Source organism: Anopheles ziemanni, chromosome X, assembly GCF_943734765.1.
Source record: "Anopheles ziemanni chromosome X, idAnoZiCoDA_A2_x.2, whole genome shotgun sequence".
NCBI lineage: Eukaryota > Metazoa > Arthropoda > Insecta > Diptera > Culicidae > Anopheles > Anopheles ziemanni.
The window spans coordinates 5,014,998-5,039,996 of record NC_080707.1 but is presented as its reverse complement, the minus strand read 5'-3'; the positions used below and the strand labels follow the sequence as shown (position 1 = coordinate 5,039,996).

The following is a 24,999-nucleotide window of genomic DNA, read 5'->3' as shown; positions in this document are numbered from 1 at the left end:
GCTAAAACGAAGCCGCAGTCTATTTTTGTCAGCTACGGCTTCCGAAGACGACGTGAATATAACTTTACAGCACCAAACTTATTTAATTTGGCAATAATTGTGAACGCTATATTAGCGTAGTTTTGTTTTTAATGCATGTAAACTTTCATACGCCCTGCTTGATTGCCTGTTGGGCACTATTATTTCGTCACATTAGGACACCTGTAGCGCCCGATCGGGCTGGTTCAGCAGCCGACATCCATCCCGACGTTTCTTCTAGTAGGCTGATATTGATATCATTAGCTTACTGTGCTCCACAGTACCAGTATGTGGAACACCGACCGTTTGTTCGTTTCCAATGCAGTGGTTTTTATCTCACTTTCAAACCAGGCTCGGGCTCCGAGGTCGGTTATTTATAGGTGGACGTGTGGGACGATGGTGCCTTTTGCCGGAGGTAAACTAGCCAATGGCATTGTAAAACAAAACCCTCCTCATATATTCTACTGTTAACCCTGGTGTATGTTTTCATGCAGGCGTGAAGTTATTTTCGATCTTTGATACTACTTCCAAAGGAGAAGGCGCAGCAATAATGTTTATTTATTACTTATTATTAGCATATTACTCGCGAGCTATTCGAGGTGCCACCTCCCCGAGACGGTTCATTTTACCTCTCACCCTTTGTCGCTGTAAAGTTACAGGAAATTGACCATACTGGTAGTTGTTATAAAACCACCTTCGCTCTCAGCTTAGAGGAGAGGCATGAGCAGCCTAAGAATGTAAGTTTTTCGAGGCCATGCCTCGTCTTCGGTAGTGGCAAGAACATTAACTTGACTTATATTGTAAAATGTTTTCACTTTTAAAGTGTTAAAATCGATGACTGGGGTCTTCGCGCGTTGACATTCGACGAAGCCGTGCCAAGCATATGGGGGCAGTCGTGGCAGCTAAATACACACAGTGGATGTCATGTAGTGCGTCATCCAGTTGCTTCAACTCTCCGGTTCCATACATTGTGCGTACGTTCCATGAGTCCATTTTATTCGTTACTGGAGGCGTCGCAAAGGTTACCGTAAATTCCACATCATTTGTTGCTTTTTTGGCCTTTCGTTAGTCTGTTGTACAGAGGTGGCTGGCCATGGTACCCTGTGGCAGTTTTGGTTACACCTGGTTCCCCTTCCCACACCCGAGCGTTCAAGCATCCTTTCTATTAGCCACTGTAACTCTTTTATAACACCATGGGATAACTGATTATAAGAAGATAACCTAGTGCTATACCGTAGAGTGGTTCAACGGATCAGTTCTATCTGGTGACAGAACTTTATTTATTCCGTATTCAGTTTGCATTCCTCTTTGTACTTGTTGCTTCACGACTTTTTACGTCTTTTTTTTACAATAATATTTTTTTTTTTTAATTTAAAAGATATCCGGTGTCGTGATCTCACGGATTATTTCTCTATTTCATTATATTTCAACATCCAAATTCAACTACTTGTTTCATTTTCACTATCCACTCTCGTCAAATTCAATCACAAGACTGATGGTTCAACTCTTTCCGTTTTTCAATGTCTACTCTGTTCCATCTTTTTCCATCTGCAGATCCATCTCGGTTCAGTAGTAGGCCATCGCTCTTCTAATTTTCGTTGCCAGCTATCTAGCGTTTAATTTCATTTTTAATTTTTCGTTGCCTCGCATTCATAATTCATTCGTTGATCAATTCGTTCATTCTTACTATTTTTCTAATTATTCATCCAGCTCGGCTCAATCCCTACATCCGGCACATACGTTTTTCGTATGTAAGCACCAGTATATAAATTGATTGAAATTTCCATTTCCACCACGAGATATTTTCCTTTAAGTGAAAATTTAGTCGACCTAGATTGGTTCGTCGGCAAATGTCAAAGCAAGAGGGTCGTGCATTCGCACCTGACGGGCATCAAATATTCAGTACCCACCGAACCTGGTTCTTGGCTAGAACTAAACAGGAAAAAAGACACCTGCTGTCCCCTGGAATGCGAAGTATATAGTGAACTCGCTAAATGATAAGTTCTAGATAGCCGAGAACAACATTGTTTTAAAAGCGCGTACCTAACGGTGTAGATGAGAAGCATGCTTTCTACTGGTAACGTACAGATAAATATGTCTCAGAGGAAACTCGTAGAAATAGTTAGGAGAGCATATAGTTCGGAGATGCAATTTGTATTCTTTTCCACTGGTGTCGGCACGCATTCGGGAAATCTCGAATCAGGTAAAAGTGAAACCGTGTGTAACCAACCCTCCGCTCGGTAGCTGAATAATTTTCTTCATATTGCCGCCAGTGCTACCGTCGCCCCTTCCAGCAGTTGCCGCAATCTACTAATGGAGTCGCATGGTCACCGTTTGCAGTATAACCACAGGTCAATTTATACCCCCAACGCCATCACTAGTGCTCAGACGCTGACCTAACCTGCTAGCTCCTCTCAGATCTTCTCTCTCACCAAAGAGGATGCCAGAAAACTCGTAGATACTGCCACAGCTAGTCCCAAATAGGACTTTTGCGATTCGACCTTTCCATCCGGGCTTCAACTTTCCAGCAGTGTACCACCCCCCGCCTGAAAATCCCTTGCAACACTTGTTATGGGTTTTTCTTGACATTTACGCGCCTGCACGAAGAGTGTGGGTGGTTCTAACTGGCAATTTAATAGACCGTCAGCTGTGCTTGCGGGCAGGGCTTATCCGTTCACTTGTCTCACTCTTCTAACACGACGGACAAGGAGACGAGCAAATGAGCTAGACTGCAATGCTTTATATTGCGAAATTCAATTAGCCTCGCTAATGGACCTCCTTGGCTGGCACATTTTGTTACCTATTTGCTTCCAACCACATAAGTATACATAATATCAACCCAAATCATGGCAAATGAGATGGTGCCTGGGGATGCTTCTCCAACGGTCAACTGAATCCTTAAGACCGGCACAAGTATCGGTGTTCTTTGCTGTTCACTTCATACCCTCCTATCAACTTTTTGTGTTTCCAATTTAACACATTCGCACGTAGTAATGTTGGTTCTTTTACATCGCACAATATGCAATGCGTAAAATATGATTTATTATTGTTATGTTTAGCTTTTGGGTTCAAAGTCCCCAACCCACTATGTACGCTTGATGTATTTATCACTATAAGAAGTTTAAAACAAAAGATGAAACAGAAACTCTGCTAGGTCTAATGAAAAAGATTTTTTGTTTTCAAACGTTTGTGACTTAAGAGAAGAAGGCATGAAATCTATACATCGCGGGGCACACAAATTAACTTCTACCTATTACCGTAGTTTTTTTTCCGATGTTCCAAGTACATTTTTGCTTGCGTATTTCGAAGTCTAAGCGTTTCACAACCCCTCGGCCTATGCACTTGTAATTGAACATCACCATAGTGTTTTCAACCGCCGTATATCTTTCTTATTGTGATCAGTAACAAACTTTCAAGTTACTAAAAATTTTGCCTCATTTCCTTTTCCTCACTCCAAATAGCCAAATTTTTAGATAAAAATAAAATTGAAATCAGGAGACAAAACCAGCTGATCCCGAGACAAAAGCTGTTGAATTAGAGACAAAATCAGATGCGGTTGGGACAGAATTCGATACGCTGTTTCTATCATGGGTGGGTTAGGGACCAAGATATGTTGCAACTATTGAATATATTATTGAGGAGAAAGTATATTAACCTGCATTCAAAGTTCGCTGCATGATTAGTTTAATCCGTTTTCTACTTTTAACAAAATAGTATGCAGTCAAGTATTCGAAAAAGTTTCATGATTCAAGAAATGCATACCTTCAGGCGCAAAGGCGCGTGACAGTAGGAAGATGAGGATTTAAATCAGGGGTTCATTTGCCCATTTACCAAAACTGTTTTGAATGTGTAAGAATTAATAAAAAGTATGCCACACGCGACAGGGAGATAAGCGCTAGCAGAATTTTCGAGAAGATAAAAGGTACGATGTTTGTCATCATCCTTGTTTGCATTTTGACTCTCCACCAACGCCTCCATTGGATTGGGTTTATTTTCGTGCCAACATTTTCCGCACACACTGCGTGTGTTGCTGTTTCTCGGACGTTTTCCCCTGCATCACCCAATGCACAGTGAGATGCGGTGCAGATACTGAGGAAGAAAAGTAAGCAAAAATCGTCAAGGAATCTAAAATCAAGCGTTACCAATTACGAACTACCGAATTGATTTACATTGCGGGTATTGTGATTGTGAAATTGAATTAATATTAATTTATTTTTAGAAAAATAGCTTTGACAATAAACTAAACTATGGAAAAGAAACTAGAAGTGCGACAACGTGTCTGCTATTATATGTACAGCTTTGTTACTAATACAACAATGCCATTATTTTATTATGTCAATAAATTCTGATGAGAATGATTCTGCTTCCTTATTCCACTGTGCGACGTATCTGCCAGCCATTATTTAACCAAAAAACCTCTCCCCAACTTGTTGACAGTCGTAGTTTCTTTTTTGTTTTTTAAGTCGCTGCTCCAAGTCAACATCGTCGTGGATGTCATTGAAAAACTAATTTTCCAGCTTGCGCTAATCATGATCCAGCCAGCAGTAGTATCTGCTCTTGTTTTCGTGATAGTTGTTTGTTTTGTGAAGATATTTCTTCCAATGGGTGTTTATTTATTTGTTTTTTTTCTTTTAATTTAATTCGCTACCCACCCTTCAGTAAGCAAGTTATAACCAACGTCAAGAAGTGGTTGCAAAGTCCACAACATAATATTACCGGCATACCATATTCAAATTCCAGACTCGACTTGTTTGTGTACGTAGTCTATACGAACATATTAATTGGTTTGAACTTTCAATCAGCTCCTGGATAAAATTTATTTTTCAAAACTGTGTCAATTTAAAAAAAATATAAGTAAGTTTCTTGTAGCTGTTCACCGATATAATGGGTAGAGGAAAAATATAAAAAAAAGTGTGTAGTTCAATGTTTTGAAACGAGTTGCACTTGAATGGTGACTTTGCTAGTTCCGAGCCAACAATTACGTTTATAATGGTTTTTGTTAGTAAACCCTATCGAATCGAACTGACATATGGGTAACGGGTAATCTGCAACAATAATATGGCAACAATCATACTTTTGTCTCTGTCTTCTGATGTTGGTATTGTACAAACAGCGCTGTGGCATATGTTCGATTCCCAAGCAAACCGGGCCCCCTTTTCTCGTCATTGATCGATTCGTGACAGCTTTCGGCTTTGCCGGAACTACCATACAAGCAGCGTGCCACACTCACCCCCGTCCCATCACTATATCTTCCCACCATCTGGCCCATGATTTAGACCAGAAGTACCTTAATCTCTTTACTGCGATGGCGAAAAAACCACTGCAGAAACCTGCCACGAACCGTCTCGTTTAGTTCAATCCTAAATGTAGGCCTGGACCATATTGTGTCTATCTACCTAATCGTTAAAGCCTCTTGGTACACGATTTAGGAGGAGCTAGGATACGGGTTATAGAAACCGGTTTTCCGGAGAGGATTTGCTACCGACCTGAACAGGGCACCTTAGGAAGCGCACATCGCCCATCATTCGAGGTCAAACGTCCTCTTAGATATTCTACCAAATCATTTATAATTGACTTGCATGCCTATGGTAGACTAATAGGATCTGGGTAAACTTCGTAACGCGGTGCACGGTGTGGTTTTTCTTTACCACGACCCCGACTCTTCTAATGCATCATCATTTTCCTTCCTCACCTTCGTCATCTCGCTGGGCCGGCAGAGTTATGTTACAGTGATTAGTTATTATAAACCTCGCTCTACTGATTGAGTCAACCCTCATGCCCCGTCGTGACTATCTTTCGAGCTCGTCCAGGGGTTGGTTGTATCCCGGCCTAGGATGACGCAAGCTGGATACCATCACAACCCCACGGTTCCCGTCACTTCCGTCCTCCGGCACGGCTGAAGGTGACCGGAAATAATATTCGGCCCAATCAAAATAAACGTATACGCGTGGCCCCGGGACAATCAGCAAACTCTGGCGATCGGGCGAACGGCTGGGGACCGAAATTTTCTCGATCTAATTAGCGAGCGAGTCTGGAACGAAGTGCCTCAGAAATCCCCGACGAACCGGTCTACATCTCCCCGAGGACAGTCGGGGTTGAATTGCTACCAGCTATCAACGCCCTGCCGATGAGAGGCGAGCTCTAGCAAATACTGGATTTGGTCTTCCGGTCCATTTGGGGGCATGACACAATTTATTCATGGTCTGCCACTGCCGGGTTGGAGGTGAATCCCGTCGGAAGGAGATTCACCTTTCCAGCTATTTGGTCACCACCTAAAATTTGGTCTAACGGAGCTTATGCTACGCACCTTCCCTTCCATTGGGTTGCTGATATTTAGAAACTGGCATCACACACTTTCCGTACGCCAGTTAGTTTTGTGATGAATTTTTAAAACATTAGAGAAATAGACAAACATACAATAAGTTAAAAATCACAATTCAAGATAAGAAAAAAGTGATATATCACCACGCCCACGTCCCTCCTGCTTGGAAGCTGGCGTGGGACACCTCCTGGAGCTCGAGAGTGACATGTTCACACAGAGTTTCTCCTAACACTAAGTTTATAGCCAAAGGATAGATATTGATGAACTTTGGTACATATACCTAGAGCGGTGATTCACTCCCTTTTAGTTCATGCTGCATTTATCCTTGATGTAGGAGATACTAATGACAATTGCTTCATTATTAGCCTATGGCCTTCTTGCCAAACTACCTCCCTCCCTTCTCTCCCCTCCGAACTTCCTGCATCCTCCATTTCGACCAATACAACAACATGTTGACTGCTAAGCGTTTTTAGCACACTTTTTTAGTACAAGCTTTTTAAATATAAAATTCTTTTATAAAATTTAGTAAACCAATGACTTTTGAAGACTAAGCAAAAACTAAGCTCCCGAAAGAATTAATAAAAATTATTCCTCTAATTTTTCTGTTTCATTTTCATTAATTTATGGGGCAAAAACTTTTTAGAACTAATCAAAAATGATAGCCATGGCAGTCAACGTGTTAAGCCAGCTATCGGTTATGATAAATGAGTGGATGCTCAAATAAGACAAATGAGACAACACTTTTAGTAAAGATCTACAGTCAAGCAGTAGGTGAAAGACGCATTCTATTTTCCGAGTCACTACCCGAACCCAAGCTACAGAGTTTTAAACATTCAACTTCATCGTTCTTTCAAACAAGATTTATGATTGAATTAGAAATGATGGTCGTATTTTGAAAGTGGTATTTTTTGAAGTTTATAGACCATTTGAATGAATATTAGAACCAGCTTTCATAGGTCTATATTCCATAGAACCGAATTAACAGTTTTTGAAACACAACGAGTGTTTTTGAGCTTTTAAACCACACATGTCTCCCAACCGTTCGTTATTGATTCGATTTAGTTCCGGCCCGTTCGGCACACACCGTGGGACGTGAGTAAACGTTGACTGACACCTGCATATTGCACACACTTCATTGCAATGCGATTTACTGACGGTGAGCGGTTGCATTGTTCGTTCGTTTTTGCCGCAAAACAAGATGTTAAAACACCCGGTGTCGCGAATAAAGAAATTTTATGAGTTTTCTAAACATGGATACATAGAGCCCTCTAAAGATTAGATTGACATTGTTATTCGCGAACAATGTGCCTGCTTGGTTGAGCAGGAACGGCTCAAGGATTTTATATGCACATTTCCTCGAAGCACATTTCGAAACGAATATTGTAATGGGGTTGAATAAATGATTCGAATCGATACACCCGTTAAAGCAGTGAGTGCTTTTAACTGCGCGTCATTTGCTTCAAAAGCGATTCGTTATCTCGTTAATCCTGAGCATTATAAAAACGATTAGCGTTACAGCAGCGTGCCTTAAATGTCTGTATTGTAAGAATTCTTTCGTACGTACGTACGGTAATACCAGTCACGCAAAAAGAATCTATATATTCTCTTAGGTGTTTTCATTATAAAAATATATTAGAGAAACAACACAGGTTGACACATTTTTGTAATAAATAACAACAAATCGTAATGTTTGGGTTACAATATTTACCACTTTCCAATTATTTTCTGTAATGGAGATGACTGCTGCCGCTGCCAATTGTTTCTCTGTCATGCGTATTTTAACTTCACTCCCTACAATCGCGACTACTGTCTTGACTCTGTTTTGAAAGCTATGCTATTTATTACCACGAACCCGGACATGTTTCTCAGCCAATATAAACTGCTTGTTTCTCAATGGAATATTTAAAAAAAGCAATCGAGACGCTGGTTCGGTGGTTTATTTTGACAGCTATCAAGACGTGGGTCGCAATTGTTTTGCAAAACATTGGGTTTGTGATCAAAGGAGATTGGTTTGAGTAATCGTTTGCGAATCATAGCATTCCATCTTCAGCACCGGAATTACTTATGTAAAAGTGGTGGTTTCAAGCTGCCTGCTGTAAAATTAATTTAAATTCGTCGCCATGTAGTTTTTAGCATACTAGCTTATTTGCCCGGTTACACGGGCACTATGCATTGTTTAATGTGAAAGCTATCTTCTAGGAGGTAAAATATGAAATTTTAGTCAAATAGAACATTTATTCAACATTTTATTACAAGTCCAGTTGTCACTTGTTCACTTGTCGTTGTGTTGTGTACGTGTTTTGAACACTTGAAGAATCGTGTATTTTGTTCATGTTCCACATTTGTAGACAAACTGAAAATACTTAACATCCATGGTAAGTTAGTGACTTCAAATCGAGAACCAAGCGCGTCAGGATCGACCATGAAGACGCTAATTCAGTTGTTCTGTTGCGGTACTGTTGGTTGGGAATTTTTTTCCTAATTCAGCAGCAGACTACCGATTGCATAGAAAACTTGCATGCAAAGTGAGCTTGTACAATCTTACACCTTACAAGTTGTTAAATTTTATATATTATAGATCTGACTGAATGGTGTTATATATGTATATTGGAAAGCAGTTATATCGCTCGCCTGCTACCTGTGGCTGCAATCCTTCATCTGCAATCTCAATTTCAAATCAAACAGATTTGCGTCGGTGCTGTTTAACCTTCAGTTCGTTCGATTCAATTTTCTCACCGCAATTTCATCATACATACATAAAACTGGAGGATGAATGGATGAACCTGCGAAGAGCTGGGCGACCGTGAAGGCGAAATCCGCCAAACAATGGTAAACAGCCAGTGCTGCTGCGGTCGTTGTTAGTGTTTTTGCTGATGGAAGATGGTGTTGCTGGATCTTTGAAAGAATCAAATTCCTTCGCTGGGATCACCGAAAAATGGCGCTGAATTGGTGTCGAAATGACATAACACCGGTGACCACATTTTCTAAGGCACTGGCATAAAACATAATACGAGTATCGTCCCTGGCTCTGGTCTGCCGTTCTGCTGTCGCCATCTGCATATCGATTGCCTGACATTCTCGTGCAGAATCGGAGGAAAGTCTTACCAGAGCGTAGGAAACAATGGAAAGTCGGAACGAAGGGGGAAGGGAGGGCTGGAGCAGTCGTACGTTTTCAGAATCACAATGGCGTTTTATTCCGCTTCGTCCACCACGATGGCAGGATCTATTCTGGAAGCCAAAAACCGCACCCAGATTTAAAAATAAAAAAACCAAAAAATGTTGTTAGAACAATGCGTCTTGAAAGGTTGAGAAGGATGGAGAAGAACGGGATAGGCGAACCTCACGGTGCCTCGTCATAACTATCGAAGCAGTGTCTTGAACATGTTCGTCAAAGTTGCGAAAGAGAACTGGCTAGATTTCGTTAGCTGATTTCACCAGTTTGTTCTCTTATTTCCGTAGATTCAGTTTGCAATTTGAAAACACAAACTCTCTATTCCTCTCATTCTCTCTCTCTCTCTCTTTTGATATTTTTAGTTTTCAATAGTTTTTAATATCGTACGTTGAATCTGTTAGTGACTTTAGTTTCCATCCTCCTTTTTTTTTACAACGTCGGTGATATTTTCGCCCTTAAGGCAATCTTATCATTTTTAGTTTATCACATCTTTGCTAGAGCACATCCGCCCCCATTCCAACATGTTTGCTGCGATCCTAATCCACCCGAGGGCCCGTGAATTCTTCAGCTTCAAACCAGACTTTCCCCCCCTATCAAACATCCATCCTTGCTCGTCCGCGAATCTAGCCACCGTTTGCCATACAGTGCTTTCCTGGAGGTGTGAGGTGGAAAAATCTGAAATAATAAAACAACGGCAATAACCAGCTGAGGCTTTTTCCTCCGCCTACGTATGTTTGTTTTTGGTGGGGAGGGGATAAGCAAGGAAGGAGTGCGATGGAAAAGGGAGAAGCAGCAAGATGGGAAAGGCCCCGTCTCTACAGAATCAAGGTTTCATTTTCCAGCGAAGGTTCACTTGTCTTCCGCGCGTCCCGCGGTGGATAAAAATGATCACGGGGTTGACGTTCGACGTTGTAGACGACACGGCACCCGGCGGCTCCCACGGTGTGCGTGGCGTAACTTTTTTCCCGGGGCTGCTCGCACCGTAAGGCATTCGAAAAATCATCTGTAGCAGCGTGGCTTGGAAGAAATATTCCTCGTCGTTACGAAAAAAAAAAACAAAAATCCGTGAGAAGGAAGGCAAGCCGACTGCTTTACATATGCACTTGAGATGAACAGCGAACTGGGTAGCGACCGGTGGTATGGTTGGACTTATGCCAACCTCTTGGCGTTGTTGGACTTGGTGTTGTGCAGTATGTCTTCCTTCTCTCCGTCGCCCCTTTCGCCCATGCGGTTCATCCGGCATCGTCGTTTTACCCGCGAGTCGTTGCCACCATATAACATACACACCCCAAAACCCGATACATATATATATGAACCACACACACGTTCGTGACATTAACCGAAAACGCGCATCGCTCCGGATGGGAAAAGTTCCATAAAGAAGCCGAAATGCCTTTTTCTCACGTTTCGAGGCTCACCAGAGGCGCATACCGGGTTTATCGAGAAAGTTATTGACAGTGCTGTTGTGGCGCTTTGGCGATGTTGATGGAAAAACTTCTTGCCATCGTGAGCCGCCTTGCGAAGATGAGTGCAAAAACGGAAAAAAACACACCAGCGCTCATACCCATACGCTTACGGGCCCGTTTGTGAAAGAGTTAAGGTGTCCACCGGAGTTCGCAACAACTAGAAATCGAAATTTGTCACAAGTGCATTAACCACGCTGAACCAACAAACACTTCCCAAAGATTTAAAAACCAAAACTTTCAGAGAGAGAGAGAGAGAGAGTATCGTTGGAAAACGTCTCACAACAAGTGTGTCCAGTATAGTACACATTTGACAAAAAATGAGTTAACAAAGAAGCCCGTCATTGTTTTGTTTGGTTTCTGTATTATAGGAAATACATTTTTCTAGACGTAGACGCATTTTTCTGTTTTTCTAGATGAAAAAACACAGATAAAGAGCTAATTTTCAAAGGCTTTTAAAGTGAATCTTAAGCCTGATGGGTTTTTTTTTATATTTGTCATATGAATCAAATGCCAGCTTCAGCTTCCAGGACTGAACAATTTTTTGAAAAAGTTTGTAGACCATTAACGTTCAGTTGATGTGTTTTGGTAATTATAAAGCAACTTTAATCTTAAAGGAACTGTTACTTGTTGATTACTGATGTTTGTTTCTCAGGCGTAAAACACTAAAATCTTGCCTCGGTCGTGGAAAATATCTTTTGCTTTCTTTAAGCTCAAATTTGTCCAACACTTGGCGAATTCTTCAATGGATGGAATGATGGAGGCGCCTAGTAGGTGGTAAACTACATGCATCATAATATTAATTACTAGCTTGACGCACCCGGCGTTGCTCGGTCACGAAGGGATTGAGAAAATAATGGTTATGGTTTTAAATTATACTTGAAAAATATGTTTGAATTTAATAGTTACAATAACGACATATTTAAAATGCTCGATATTTCATCAATTTCCCCGTAATGTATCAACCTTAGGGTTACTATGTTGAATACACCTTGACATTTGTTTACATGCTTGTTTTGTTTGTGTTAGTAAAACTTAGTTTAAATAGTAAAATTGAGATGATTTCATCAAAAAATAGCGATCAAACAAACCTTCAACAACATCTGCAGTACTTAAACCTAATGTGTGCAAAGTTTCAGAAGCGACGGTTCAGTATTGGTCGAGTTTTTAGTGTACACAGAACTTCATACATAAAAAAAAGCTAAAATATGTAGTAGATTACATTAATATTTTATTTTATATTTATATAATATTATTTTATTACATAAAATCAAAGATAAAATTGATTAACTGTATATCATCGCGAGAGTAATCAATTTTGTGCTTCAATATAAACACACATAAATGTAAAAAATTAAACTCCAATCGTACGATAGTTTTTAAATAAATTACTACGCCAAGTGTGCACTGGACTCAGTATAATTATATTTAAATAAACTTTCTTAGGAACGCTTCGAAAGCAAACCAAAAAGTTTGTTTATTCTGTCGATGGTAAAATTTCGGTTTTAAAACATAACCAACGGGAAACGCTAAATCCAATTTACATAATTTTACAAATCACGCTATATTCATTCACGTCTTTTAAATAAACGGAATAACTTCATCAAAAAAACTCTTTGCAATTTGAATACAAACACCAGCACAATTATTTGCCACATCAATACTCTTTCTGATCAAACAAACCAAGCCGATCATTTACTTTTATAATACTTTAACGTTGTGTATTTTGGTCGAATCGACCAACTTCGCGAGCCACTGTCATTCGAAGTAGCCAAATGGAACTGACATTTCATTACTATCACGTATCCAGTTGACACAACAGGTTCAACAAAAGTTGCAAACATTTTGATGGGTCTGTTATACACATTTTGATGCGTTTTTAATTTAGAATCAACATAAAGCCATGTACTGTGTTATGTTTTGATAGTAGTTAAAGCCGAGTTCACCAGAGTAAAGCATGTAGCTGAGCTTATTCGAATTTCTTTTTAAATGACATAAACAAACTCGCACATGTGACAAGGTTACGAATCTTTTCAGCGTATTTAGCATCAACAGCACCAGGGCGTCTCTGTAATAACCGCCAATGGTGGCAGGAGATTCTGATGATTGACAGAGCTCATGATAGCTCATCTGTTGTAGCTTCATTAAGCATGCGATGGGAGTCCTGTATCAGGCAGCGAGCAGGGATAATGATACTTTTTTACGGTGAAATTCGTTCCGTGTCGGAACATGCTCCACTCGCAGTTGACGTGCATAGCAACGATGCCGTCTTGTTGCGTGGTTTCAGGAGTCGCATTAATCGAGGCCGGGAAGGGTACGGGAATGCTAATAATGCCGATGTGTGCGGTTCGATGCTCCTTTGTAATGCTCGGCTGGTCCCCGGAGAGCGAAATGGGAACGCTTCCACGGCTTGCAGAGTCGTTGTAGATTTCCACTCAGGCGTTCTACAGGCAGGCGTAACGTGTATCACCAGATAAACCTATCCCGGGAGTCGTCGGAAAACGATTGAAGGTGTGGTGCACGAGAGGTAATTTAGAATCGATCATCGACCAAGCTTCGCCAGCCCGGAGTGTCGGTATCGATGGGTTGGAAAATGCCCCCAGCGCTCGTGACTATCATTTCTCGTGATCTGCTTATCGGAGAGCTGATGGTGTGTGGCATGCGATCGAAAGCGAAACATGTTTAAAGACACAGTAAAGCATATGCACACATACAGTTACATAATATTTGGGTCATCCCTGCCCGAGCATTACACGCCACATTCTTGGTCTTGATCTTCTTGGAGCTATTTCATTTTCTGCTTCGTTGTTCCGAAGACGTTCTTCATCACGTGGCATACAATAATTCATTTCCAATGTGCATGTGGTGGAAGATGACAGACCTTTTCGGTGCTTGAGTATCGAGCACGACAGCATGCTGAAGATGCCGAGCACATGCGTGTGTTTCGTTTGCCGTTTTCTTGATGTCGATCGTATGTTCCCGTTTCTTAGGGGTTGTTTTACGGTCCGACACCATCTTTTGCCCTTGAACTCCCTAACAATCTAGCATCTTGCAAAATTTAGTTCTACAACAAAGCTATCCACTGCATGTTCACAAACACAGACACTTTTTCGCAGCCCCAGCGGCAAAGCAAGCAGTTATTCCACTGCTTTTTGCGCACTAGAGTATGCAAACCCAATTCATGAAAGTAGTGATGAGAATAACAACTCTTTTTAGAGATTTGAATCAGAGTGAATAGTCATAATGATGATTCGAATCTTTAAGTCACTGTTTTGTGATTTAAAACGTGTAAAATGATTTATTAACCTTCGAGGTGATTTGAAACCTTAACTGGGATTCGAATCCCAAAAGAATGAACGGGTGGGTAAAAGAGTCACTAGTCGCCATTGCGATTCGCATCCCAAGTTGTGATTCGAATCCCAAGTTGTGTTTCGAATCCCAAGTTGTGATTCGAATCCCAGTTTGGGAATCACTATATGGGATTCGAAACCCAGTCGCCCATGTAGTGATCCCAAACTGGGATTCGAATCACAACTTGGGATTCGAATCACAACTTGGGATTCGAATCACAACTTGGGATTCGAAACACAACTTGGGATTCGAATCACAACTTGAGATTCGAATCTCTATGGCGACTAGCGACTCTTTTACCAACTCGTTCATTCTTTTGGGATTCGAATCCCAGTTAAGGATTCAAATAAAAGGGAGTCACAAAAACTATCTGTTAGGATTTAAATCGTTCATTCAATATTAAGATTCGAATCACTCACTCATTCTCACTCAGAGCGCACATCACTACATGAAAGATATATTCCCCATACGTCACCAACGCTTCACAATTTGTGATGATGGGTGGCCAAGTGATACCTACTCATGAAAATATCATTTTACAAACATGGTTGATGGAAACTGTCTCCTTGTTCTGCTGCCACCTCGTACCTTCTTTCTCTCATACGCACTGATCCGTGCAAACCCCGCACCGTGGCGCGACAAGATGATTGTGCGGCTTTCCTGAAGGCCACTCGCTGCGTTTTACTTTTGCTACTCCCAGTATCCCATTACTCCGGGCTTGGACCACATCGTTCCGGTCGTGTCCGACAGTGATTTTCCGGCTTACCAACAGTAGCTGCAAACAGCTGTCATGGGTTTACAATGTCAATCTGTATGTGTCTTGCTTCACCGAGCGGGTGAAGTAATGGTTGTGGGAGTTTTGGAAGACGAAGTGAGGGCATAATTGTTGTTCAAGTCGAAAGTAACGAAATGAACGAATCGATCTTATTTGTTGTATATATGGTGTTTATTCCAAGTTGTATGAGTGATCCTTCGTTTTAGGAACGTTTTTCTTTGCGAATTTTCATCACGGATTCGATTTTACAAGACTAGAACATGCTGAGATGTTATGTTTTCGTCGTATCCAATAACATCTATAAATAATAGTACCCATTCATTTTTTTATGAATTTCAAAAAACAGCACAATATGAATGTAAACAAAAACATTGGTTTTTTTTTACTACTTGGAAGAATTTTCTTTTAAGAAATTTGTATTTATCAATCCTTTTATAAAAAACGAGAAAAACGGGAGCTATAAGTTACAACACATTGTAAAACATATACACTCTGTCTGTTTTGCTATAAAGACCATCTGAATTTTCACGATTTTCAATGAAAATATATTATAGAAAACTAGTAGGGCATATTTCAACACGTTGGGCAATCTGTGGACCATCTTTGCTAGTCAACTCCAATCAATGTATTGCAATTCGAACTATTCAGATCATTAACACGTTGACTGCCAAGCGTTTTTAGCACACTTTTTTAGTACAATCTTTTTCAATATAATTTGGTTATAACATTTATTAAACCACCAATTTTTGAAGGCTAAGCAAAAACTTAGTTTCCCAAAGAATTGATATAAAATATTACTACAATTTTTATGTTGCATTTTCATTTATTTATGGGTCAAAAACTTTTTAGAACTGATTTTTGCTGTCACCCACTTTTGGGTGACATGGCAGTCAACGTGTTAAACTGTTTGAAAAGGATATTAAAGATTCACAAACTCTAACTCTACCTACACAAATCCAATTGTATTTAAGTGGCCTTATAGCAACTTGACAATCATTGGAAGGACTTTTCACGTTTTATCGTATTAGTTTTGGTACGCCATGTTGTGCTATCAATTTCCGTATTGATTATACCAAATTAGGCAGGTTTCAACCAAAAAATTGTTCACAGAGAGCTAATATACCTATATTTTTACTGAAAATCGTGAAAATAAAGGGGGTCTTATAGCAGCTCGACAGAGTGTGTATTATAACATAAAGTTCTAGGACCCAGAACTGCCGAAAGAATAAAACACTGTCGATTATACTTACTTACTAAGTTTGTTTAAACTTTCCGATAGCCATGCATAGTGAGAACAACAATTAGAAGCTCCTTAAAAAATGATTTTTCAGAGATTCACTCATGCTATACACACTTCTAGGTCTGAATTAGTCTAGCCGACAATGTTGTATTCTGAAGTTTTATTATCGAATGTTTACCTACCTAATTTTTGCTGTGCGTTGAAGGATTACGGTCCAATAGTTCATCCGACCGTCCAGCGTCCGCACAGCGCCATTCGGTAAACATTCGGATAGCATTAATCGTAAATGAATAATAGATAGATATGTAAATGATTGACGTTCTGCTGGTCGACCAGACAGCACGCCTTCCCAGCTTTGGGACTCCAACCGGTCACCTCAGCTGCTGCTACACATCTGTATCCACAGTCTCGCATATAGACGTCTTTCCCGAAGGGCTGTGTCAACAGCAAACACTGTTCACGTGCTGCTGCGGGGTTTGCCTCGAATGTCGACGTAATCATACGACACATATTCACCGCTCATTCTCCTCCCACAGCCATCGGATGCAGCATTATCTTTTCGACAACGCTGGGATTGTGTGGGCGTTGTGTGGGCAGCCAGCAGAAACGTCCAGGACAGATACTGCTTAGTCTGCGCCCAATCCATTACCGTACCACATTGGGGTTGTCGTAAACGGTCACACACGCACATACAATACGTACACACGTACACGTACATGGGCAAACAAGAACACCATGTCCGACGCGGAAACATTTTGCCACCGGAATTGAATTTAATTCTTTTTGGGCTACGACTAGAAACCGCACGGTTCTTGGAAGGGTGCGCCTCGATGGTTTGTCCCAACGAGGCCGTCGCGAGCACCGTTGGTGTGCCGAAAGATTTTGGGATAAAAAACGGAGGATTATGTAAAGCCGGTAGCGGCGCGCAACCGTTCTCCCTGTGCCAAGAAGCCAAGGGGAAAATTGATCCCTTAATGCAAAAGGCAACGGTCGACCCAGTGGACCCGCACAATTGTATCTGAAATTCAAATTATCTTTTGGCATCCAGGTCCAGGACAACCCCACATTGTGTGACAAGCAGTCCAATATGGTCCACGGTCTGAAATGGACACAGTTTGCGTACGAGTATGTAAATATTGTTGATACAGTGCCACCATTGGGCTTTCTGAAGGTCTCGGTTTGTTTTATTGTTCGGCGCTGATTTTATGACATTGTCACAACTTCTGCCTATCCACAAACGCACAGATGTATGTTTAGTTTTTATTTATTTGCTGTTTCCTAAAAGTTTAAAATCCAAAGCATTGAGATAATTCACAATTCAATGTGTATTTCATTGCGTTATGACACTATAGAATCATTTTATCAAATTTCAATTCTTAAAATTTCCGAAATATAATTGAACTGCATCACATTAGTATTTCTGCTCACGATTGTAGTTTTGATGCACACTCATAGTTTGCCTGAGTTATTGTTGACTTTAAGCTCGAGTGCCTTGGAACGGCCTCAACAAGGGATCAGCTATAAAAGAGACGCCGTAACCCAAAACTCTTCCGGAACATTCTACAAGGAGCGATGCAATAAAAGTAAGAGAAGATTTCTCCTGACGTTCGGTCATTCGTCATTCATTTCATGTCTCAGAGCACATTAAGAATCGGTTATGTTGTTTTTTCATAATGATAATATAATAAATTAATACAATAAATAATTATATCCAGAAGAATAAGAAAACATCGGCACAATTGCACCTCGCCTCTGGAACAGGAACGAAGAATTTGTCTGGAGGTAGCTCTTTTCCATGATCGCATGTGGCAATTAATGTTCACTACTACAGCTAATAGACATGACGCCATCAAGGCATGTGTTACGAAATTCAGTACGGGGACACTTGCTTGATGTCTCGACGAGTCAGAAAACATCGGCACAATTGCATCCTGCCTCTGGAACAGGAACGAAGAATTTGTCTGGAGGTAGCTCTTTGATCGTATGTGGCGGTGAATGTTCACTACTACAGCTAGTAGACATGACGCCATCAAGGCATGTGTTACGAAATTCAGTACGGGCACACTTGCTTGATGTCTCGACGAGTAAGAAAACATCGGCACAATTGCATCCTGCCTCTGGAACAGGAACGAAGAATTTGTCTGGAGGTAGCTCTTTGATCGCACATGGCAGTGAATGTTCACTACTGCAGCTAGGAGACTTGACGCCATCAAGGCATGTGTTACGAAATTCAGTACGGGCACACTTGCTTGATGTCTCGACGAGTAAGAAAACATCGGCACAATTGCATCCTGCCTCTGGAACAGGAACGAAGAATTTGTCTGGAGGTAGCTCTTTGATCGTATGTGGCGGTGAATGTTCACTACTACAGCTAGTAGACATGACGCCATCAAGGCATGTGTTACGAAATTCAGTACGGGCACACTTGCTTGATGTCTCGACGAGTAAGAAAACATCGGCACAATTGCATCCTGCCTCTGGAACAGGAACGAAGAATTTGTCTGGAGGTAGCTCTTTGATCGCACATGGCAGTGAATGTTCACTACTGCAGCTAGGAGACTTGACGCCATCAAGGCATGTGTTACGAAATTCAGTACGGGGACACTTGCTTGATGTCTCGACGAGTCAGAAAACATCGGCACAATTGCATCCTGCCTCTGGAACAGGAACGAAGAATTTGTCTGGAGGTAGCTCTTTGATCGTATGTGGCGGTGAATGTTCACTACTACAGCTAGTAGACATGACGCCATCAAGGCATGTGTTACGAAATTCAGTACGGGCACACTTGCTTGATGTCTCGACGAGTCAGAAAACATCGGCACAATTGCATCCTGCCTCTGGAACAGGAACGAAGAATTTGTCTGGAGGTAGCTCTTTGATCGCACATGGCAGTGAATGTTCACTACTGCAGCTAGGAGACATGACGCCATCAAGGCATGTGTTACGAGATTCAGTACGGGGACTTGCTTGATTTCCAGAATAATAAGAAACCATCGGCACAATTGCATCCCGCCTCTGGAAGAGGAACGAAGAATTTGTCTGGAGGTAGCTCTTTGATCGCATGAGGCAGTGAATGTTCACTACTGCAGCTAGGAGACATGACGCCATCAAGGCATGTGTTACGAAATTCAGTACGGGGACACTTGCTTGATGTCTCGACGAGTAAGAAAACATCGGCACAATTGCATCCTGCCTCTGGAACAGGAACGAAGAATTTGTCTGGAGGTAGTTCTTTGATCGCATGTGGCGGTGAATGTTCACTACTACAGCTAGTAGACATGACGCCATCAAGGCATGTGTTACGACATTCAGTACGGGGACACTTGCTTGATTTCCAGAATAATAAGAAACCATCGGCACAATTGCATCCTGCCTCTGGAACAGGAACGAAGAATTTGTCTGGAGGTAGTTCTTTGATCGCATGTGGCGGTGAATGTTCACTACTACAGCTAGTAGACATGACGCCATCAAGGCATGTGTTACGAAATTCAGTACGGGGACACTTGCTTGATGTCTCGACGAGTAAGAAAACATCGGCACAATTGCATCCTGCCTCTGGAACAGGAACGAAGAATTTGTCTGGAGGTAGTTCTTTGATCGCATGTGGCGGTGAATGTTCACTACTACAGCTAGTAGACATGACGCCATCAAGGCATGTGTTACGACATTCAGTACGGGGACACTTGCTTGATTTCCAGAATAATAAGAAACCATCGGCACAATTGCATCCTGCCTCTGGAACAGGAACGAAGAATTTGTCTGGAGGTAGCTCTTTGATCGCACATGGCAGTGAATGTTCACTACTGCAGCTAGGAGACTTGACGCCATCAAGGCATGTGTTACGAAATTCAGTACGGGGACACTTGCTTGATGTCTCGACGAGTCAGAAAACATCGGCACAATTGCATCCTGCCTCTGGAACAGGAACGAAGAATTTGTCTGGAGGTAGCTCTTTGATCGTATGTGGCGGTGAATGTTCACTACTACAGCTAGTAGACATGACGCCATCAAGGCATGTGTTACGAAATTCAGTACGGGCACACTTGCTTGATGTCTCGACGAGTCAGAAAACATCGGCACAATTGCATCCTGCCTCTGGAACAGGAACGAAGAATTTGTCTGGAGGTAGCTCTTTGATCGCACATGGCAGTGAATGTTCACTACTGCAGCTAGGAGACATGACGCCATCAAGGCATGTGTTACGAGATTCAGTACGGGGACTTGCTTGATTTCCAGAATAATAAGAAACCATCGGCACAATTGCATCCCGCCTCTGGAAGAGGAACGAAGAATTTGTCTGGAGGTAGCTCTTTGATCGCATGAGGCAGTGAATGTTCACTACTGCAGCTAGGAGACATGACGCCATCAAGGCATGTGTTACGAAATTCAGTACGGGGACACTTGCTTGATGTCTCGACGAGTAAGAAAACATCGGCACAATTGCATCCTGCCTCTGGAACAGGAACGAAGAATTTGTCTGGAGGTAGTTCTTTGATCGCATGTGGCGGTGAATGTTCACTACTACAGCTAGTAGACATGACGCCATCAAGGCATGTGTTACGACATTCAGTACGGGCACACTTGCTTGATGTCTCGACGAGTAAGAAAACATCGGCACAATTGCATCCTGCCTCTGGAACAGGAACGAAGAATTTGTCTGGAGGTAGCTCTTTGATCGCATGTGGCAGTGAATGTTCACTACTGCAGCTAGGAGACATGACGCCATCAAGGCATGTGTTACGAAATTCAGTACGGGGACACTTGCTTGATGTCTCGACGAGTAAGAAAACATCGGCACAATTGCATCCTGCCTCTGGAACAGGAACGAAGAATTTGTCTGGAGGTAGCTCTTTGATCGCATGTGGCAGTGAATGTTCACTACAACAGCTAGTAGACATGACGCCATCAAGGTATGTGTTACGAGATTCAGTACGGAGACTTGCTTGATTTCCAGAATAATAAGAAACCATCGGCACAATTGCATCCCACCTCTGGAACAGGAACGAAGAATTTGTCTGGAGGTAGCTCTTTTCCAGGATCGGATAACCAACACCACGACTGTTGGATACGCGTGATGGCTTTGTCGTGGCGTTTTTCTTTTGCTAATATTTGCCCTCGCTGATGTTTCAATTTCCTTGTGCTTCTTTCAGATGGACAATCAACAGTGAACGTGCAGCTGGTGGTGACAAAGTACGTCGAGCGGGGCAGTGCGGTAGCCCTTTACTGCGAAAACGATGTCCTACCCGACATTCTGTACAAGGTACTGTATGAATAACTCGTGAGGTATAGATCTTAGCAACACCAGCCTCTTTTGATTATGTTTGATTGAGTTTTGAGGTTGAGTGTTTTGTACTAAAATCCGAACTAAGCTAGTTCCTTCCACATAGTTTTTTTCCTATGTTTTTTTTATCCAAAATATATAGATAACGTAATTTTTACAGTAAACCCTGTACTAAAAACATTCATCCAATATATTGGTTTAGGTGACGTTCTTGAAGGAGGGCAGTAAAATATTCGAATACATCAAGGGGAGAAGTCCACTTTATCGAAATTATAGCATAGCGGGAGCAGAAATCGATGTAAGTATCGTAGTGAAAATAATCAATAAACCATGCTACATTCTATTTGAAACTTTGAATTGAATTAAATTAAAGTAAATTAAATTTCTCACAAAGGGCTAAAATTGGTTTTAACTACTTTTGATTGTTACTACTTTGTACTACTATTATTCACAAGTAATAAAAGCAGTTGTAATAAACATATTTATACTGATCTCAAAAATGCGAGTGCAGCAAATGTGAGTGCTCTTAATAAGGAAGCATGTCCGATGATTCCCTTTACGACCAACACAAAGAAGAGAATGAATCTCCAAATCTATACAATTTCGTTCAGCTTTTAGCAGCAACTCAACCGGCTAGAAACACTCGAAAGAGTTGCAGCTTATACAAGTCTTATAAACCAGAAGAGTTCGAAATGGATTCTTTTTTGTTACCGTTGGCTGCTCTGCGTGTGCATCGCCTTTTGTGTGTGTGTTGCATGTATTATATCTTTGTCCCACGTATTTTATTGTTTCTCCATCAGTCTTGCACCTGCAGTGCTAGGGAACAATCATTGATATTTCTCTGATATCGCATAGCAGTCTTGGTTTTTATCTGAAATGTAAATAATCGGTAGAACACGGACTAATTCTTGCCTAGAACTTGGTCACTTTTGCAATGATGTTTGGATGCCGAACGCAGTGAATTTCGAAAAAAATATTCAAAACAAATTTAGCGAAGGAGACGCATTTTTGATCAATATCATGGAGGGGTTTTTTAACTTTTCTAGTGCTACAGCGTATGGCTGAGATCCTCTCTCCCTCCTAGCATCCTCTCAATAGTAAAACTGATGTAACTTGCTTCAATTTACGAGCTTTAACTTGTTACTTGCCATTGATTTTTCATTGATTATTCAATATCGGAATTATTGATTTACAAGTGCGTGAGTTATTCACAATTGAACGCTGTTTTGCACATTTAGCTTCATTGCAATATCGTGAACCAGTTTTGATTGCGTGAATAGTAAAAAAAAAAGCAGGAACATGAAACAACAAGCAAGAACAACAAAGAGGTAGACCGCAAGCGGTAGACCGACAAAACACAACTCTGAATGATGGACACAACTGGAAAGGAAAATTCCCAGGGGTGCTGAAAGAACAGAGCAACACGTGTGTGGTGCATGAGGCTAGTGCTCCGTATTGGTAACACAAACACTCTCTGCTTATCGTAAACGTATCTCGTACGAGTGGTAGAAAGGACGAATGCGGAACAAAAGAGTGAGATGGCTCGAATGCTGTTCGAAAATTTTAAGTTGGGATGATATCACCGCCATTTTAGGGCTGCGTTGAGCACGTTTTCTAACCTATCATTGTATGCTCGGGATTGAACCAGAAAAGCTTTCCTTGTATATAACTGACTGTTTCCTCGTTTCCTCGTTTTTTTTTTGTCCAGGTTTTACGGGACTCTACATGTTACCGTGTTGTAAAAATTCTCTTCCGATTTGTTTTTGTATCATAGTCATTTGTGAGTCATTGTTTAGAGCAACAGGAAAAAGTTATGTGTTCACTGACTGGTACCACCTTGAACGCAATCACCTGACGATTACGTAACGAACTGTAAGTGAATTTGCGTAGTAGTTCGTTTGTGATGGACTCACTTGTTGAAATATGCCGATAAAACTCCAATTCAAGAAACAAAGCGTATGAATCTGTTGATTGCAAGGGGTCCTTAATCAGCTCGTAAGAATTGTCTATTAGGGTACTTTTAAAAAGGGCTTAAGTTCTCACTTCGCTCGTGCGCAAATTAAAAATGTGATTTGCCCGCCGGTGATTGTGGTAGGGGAGGGGTGGTTGGTTGTGGTGGTGGTGCTTTAATTACCCACCGGCCAACGAATATGGTCGTTCCGTGCAATGATGGTGTCCGAAGATAGGGGGGAAAAAGCAGTAAAACCGGGAAGAGGACAGAAAATATCAATAAACACCCCAGCCAGGATGCCCTATCTTGTTCCGGGTGGCCGCTCGAGTCTCCCTCGTCCTCCAGCGCTACTACCAAACCGATTTGCCGATGGTCATTTACCGTCACCATTACGCGGAGACCATTAAAATCCGTTCGTATTTCAGCACCACCCTCTAACCGTCGTCTCCCCATCCCGGGATCGAGATGGCCACTGGCATGGGAAGACATGAAACCGGTGAGGTCGCATCGTAGCAACACCTTTTACCGCCATTAGCCAATTTTGTAGCTCGCCCGATGGCATGAGGGAAGGAAGTTGGCTAGCGGCTATCACGAGCAGCCCGCCCGTGACGGGTTAGGTAATTCTCACCACCACCAAAAACGCCGAACGATGGCGCAGAGCTGTTCGAAATGGCCGGAAGATATATTTCACTTCGTCGAACACTACCACACCCTTCGCACACTAGCACCGTATTACTGGTAGACCAATCGCATGACCTGGTTCAGTTACGGGCTTCACTTATTTTCAAATTTTTGCACAACTTCAGATTGTATTGACCTATATGCAGCACAAACAATTTTTTTCCTGTTCATAATGTGCGTTTCGCATACCTACACGGATTTTCTGCTCACAAAACCGGAGTTCCAAGTTACTAATCAACCTACAAAATGCAATCTACGGATGACTCATGTAGAGGGCAAAAAGAATCGGCATGTATCAAACACGTTCTAATGCTATGCAAATGGTGATGTGTGCAAATAAGGTGATCTAATACTGGGGACCATGTTGCGAAGAAGTTCTTTTTACCACCTAATCGCTCACTGCTACCGTTTTTTATAACATAGTCGGAACCTAGAGTGGAAAAGTGTATTTAAGGAATTAAAACATTGAACCTTATGCTTCTTCCCAAACCTTTTGCTGTAGCTGCCTTATAATAATATTGTTGTATATTCTTATATATTTGTATAACATATGTAGTGGCAGCAACTCCCCAAACCAACTCGGTCTCATTCTGTGGCCGTTTTCCATTCCGAAAACATGTTTTGATTGTGATTTAAATACCCCTTTAAATGATAATTCTTTTGTCTGTTAAATGATTCATTTTGTCTAAAACTTTAACGAACAACTGTGGATTGAATGTTCCATCTACCTAGCCGTAAACCATTA

The 24,999-nt window shown here is 41.5% G+C and overlaps 1 protein-coding gene across 1 annotated transcript in view; it reads left to right on the top strand.

Moving 5' to 3' along the window:
* LOC131290622 (uncharacterized) overlaps nucleotides 1-24,999 on the top strand; it is a 101,293-nt gene that overhangs the window by 56,558 nt on the left and 19,736 nt on the right. The window contains exons 2-3 of the mRNA XM_058319785.1: nucleotides 21,492-21,601; nucleotides 21,825-21,920. Coding sequence (XP_058175768.1) covers nucleotides 21,492-21,601; nucleotides 21,825-21,920 — 206 coding nt within the window. The remainder of the gene's footprint in view (nucleotides 1-21,491; nucleotides 21,602-21,824; nucleotides 21,921-24,999) is intronic.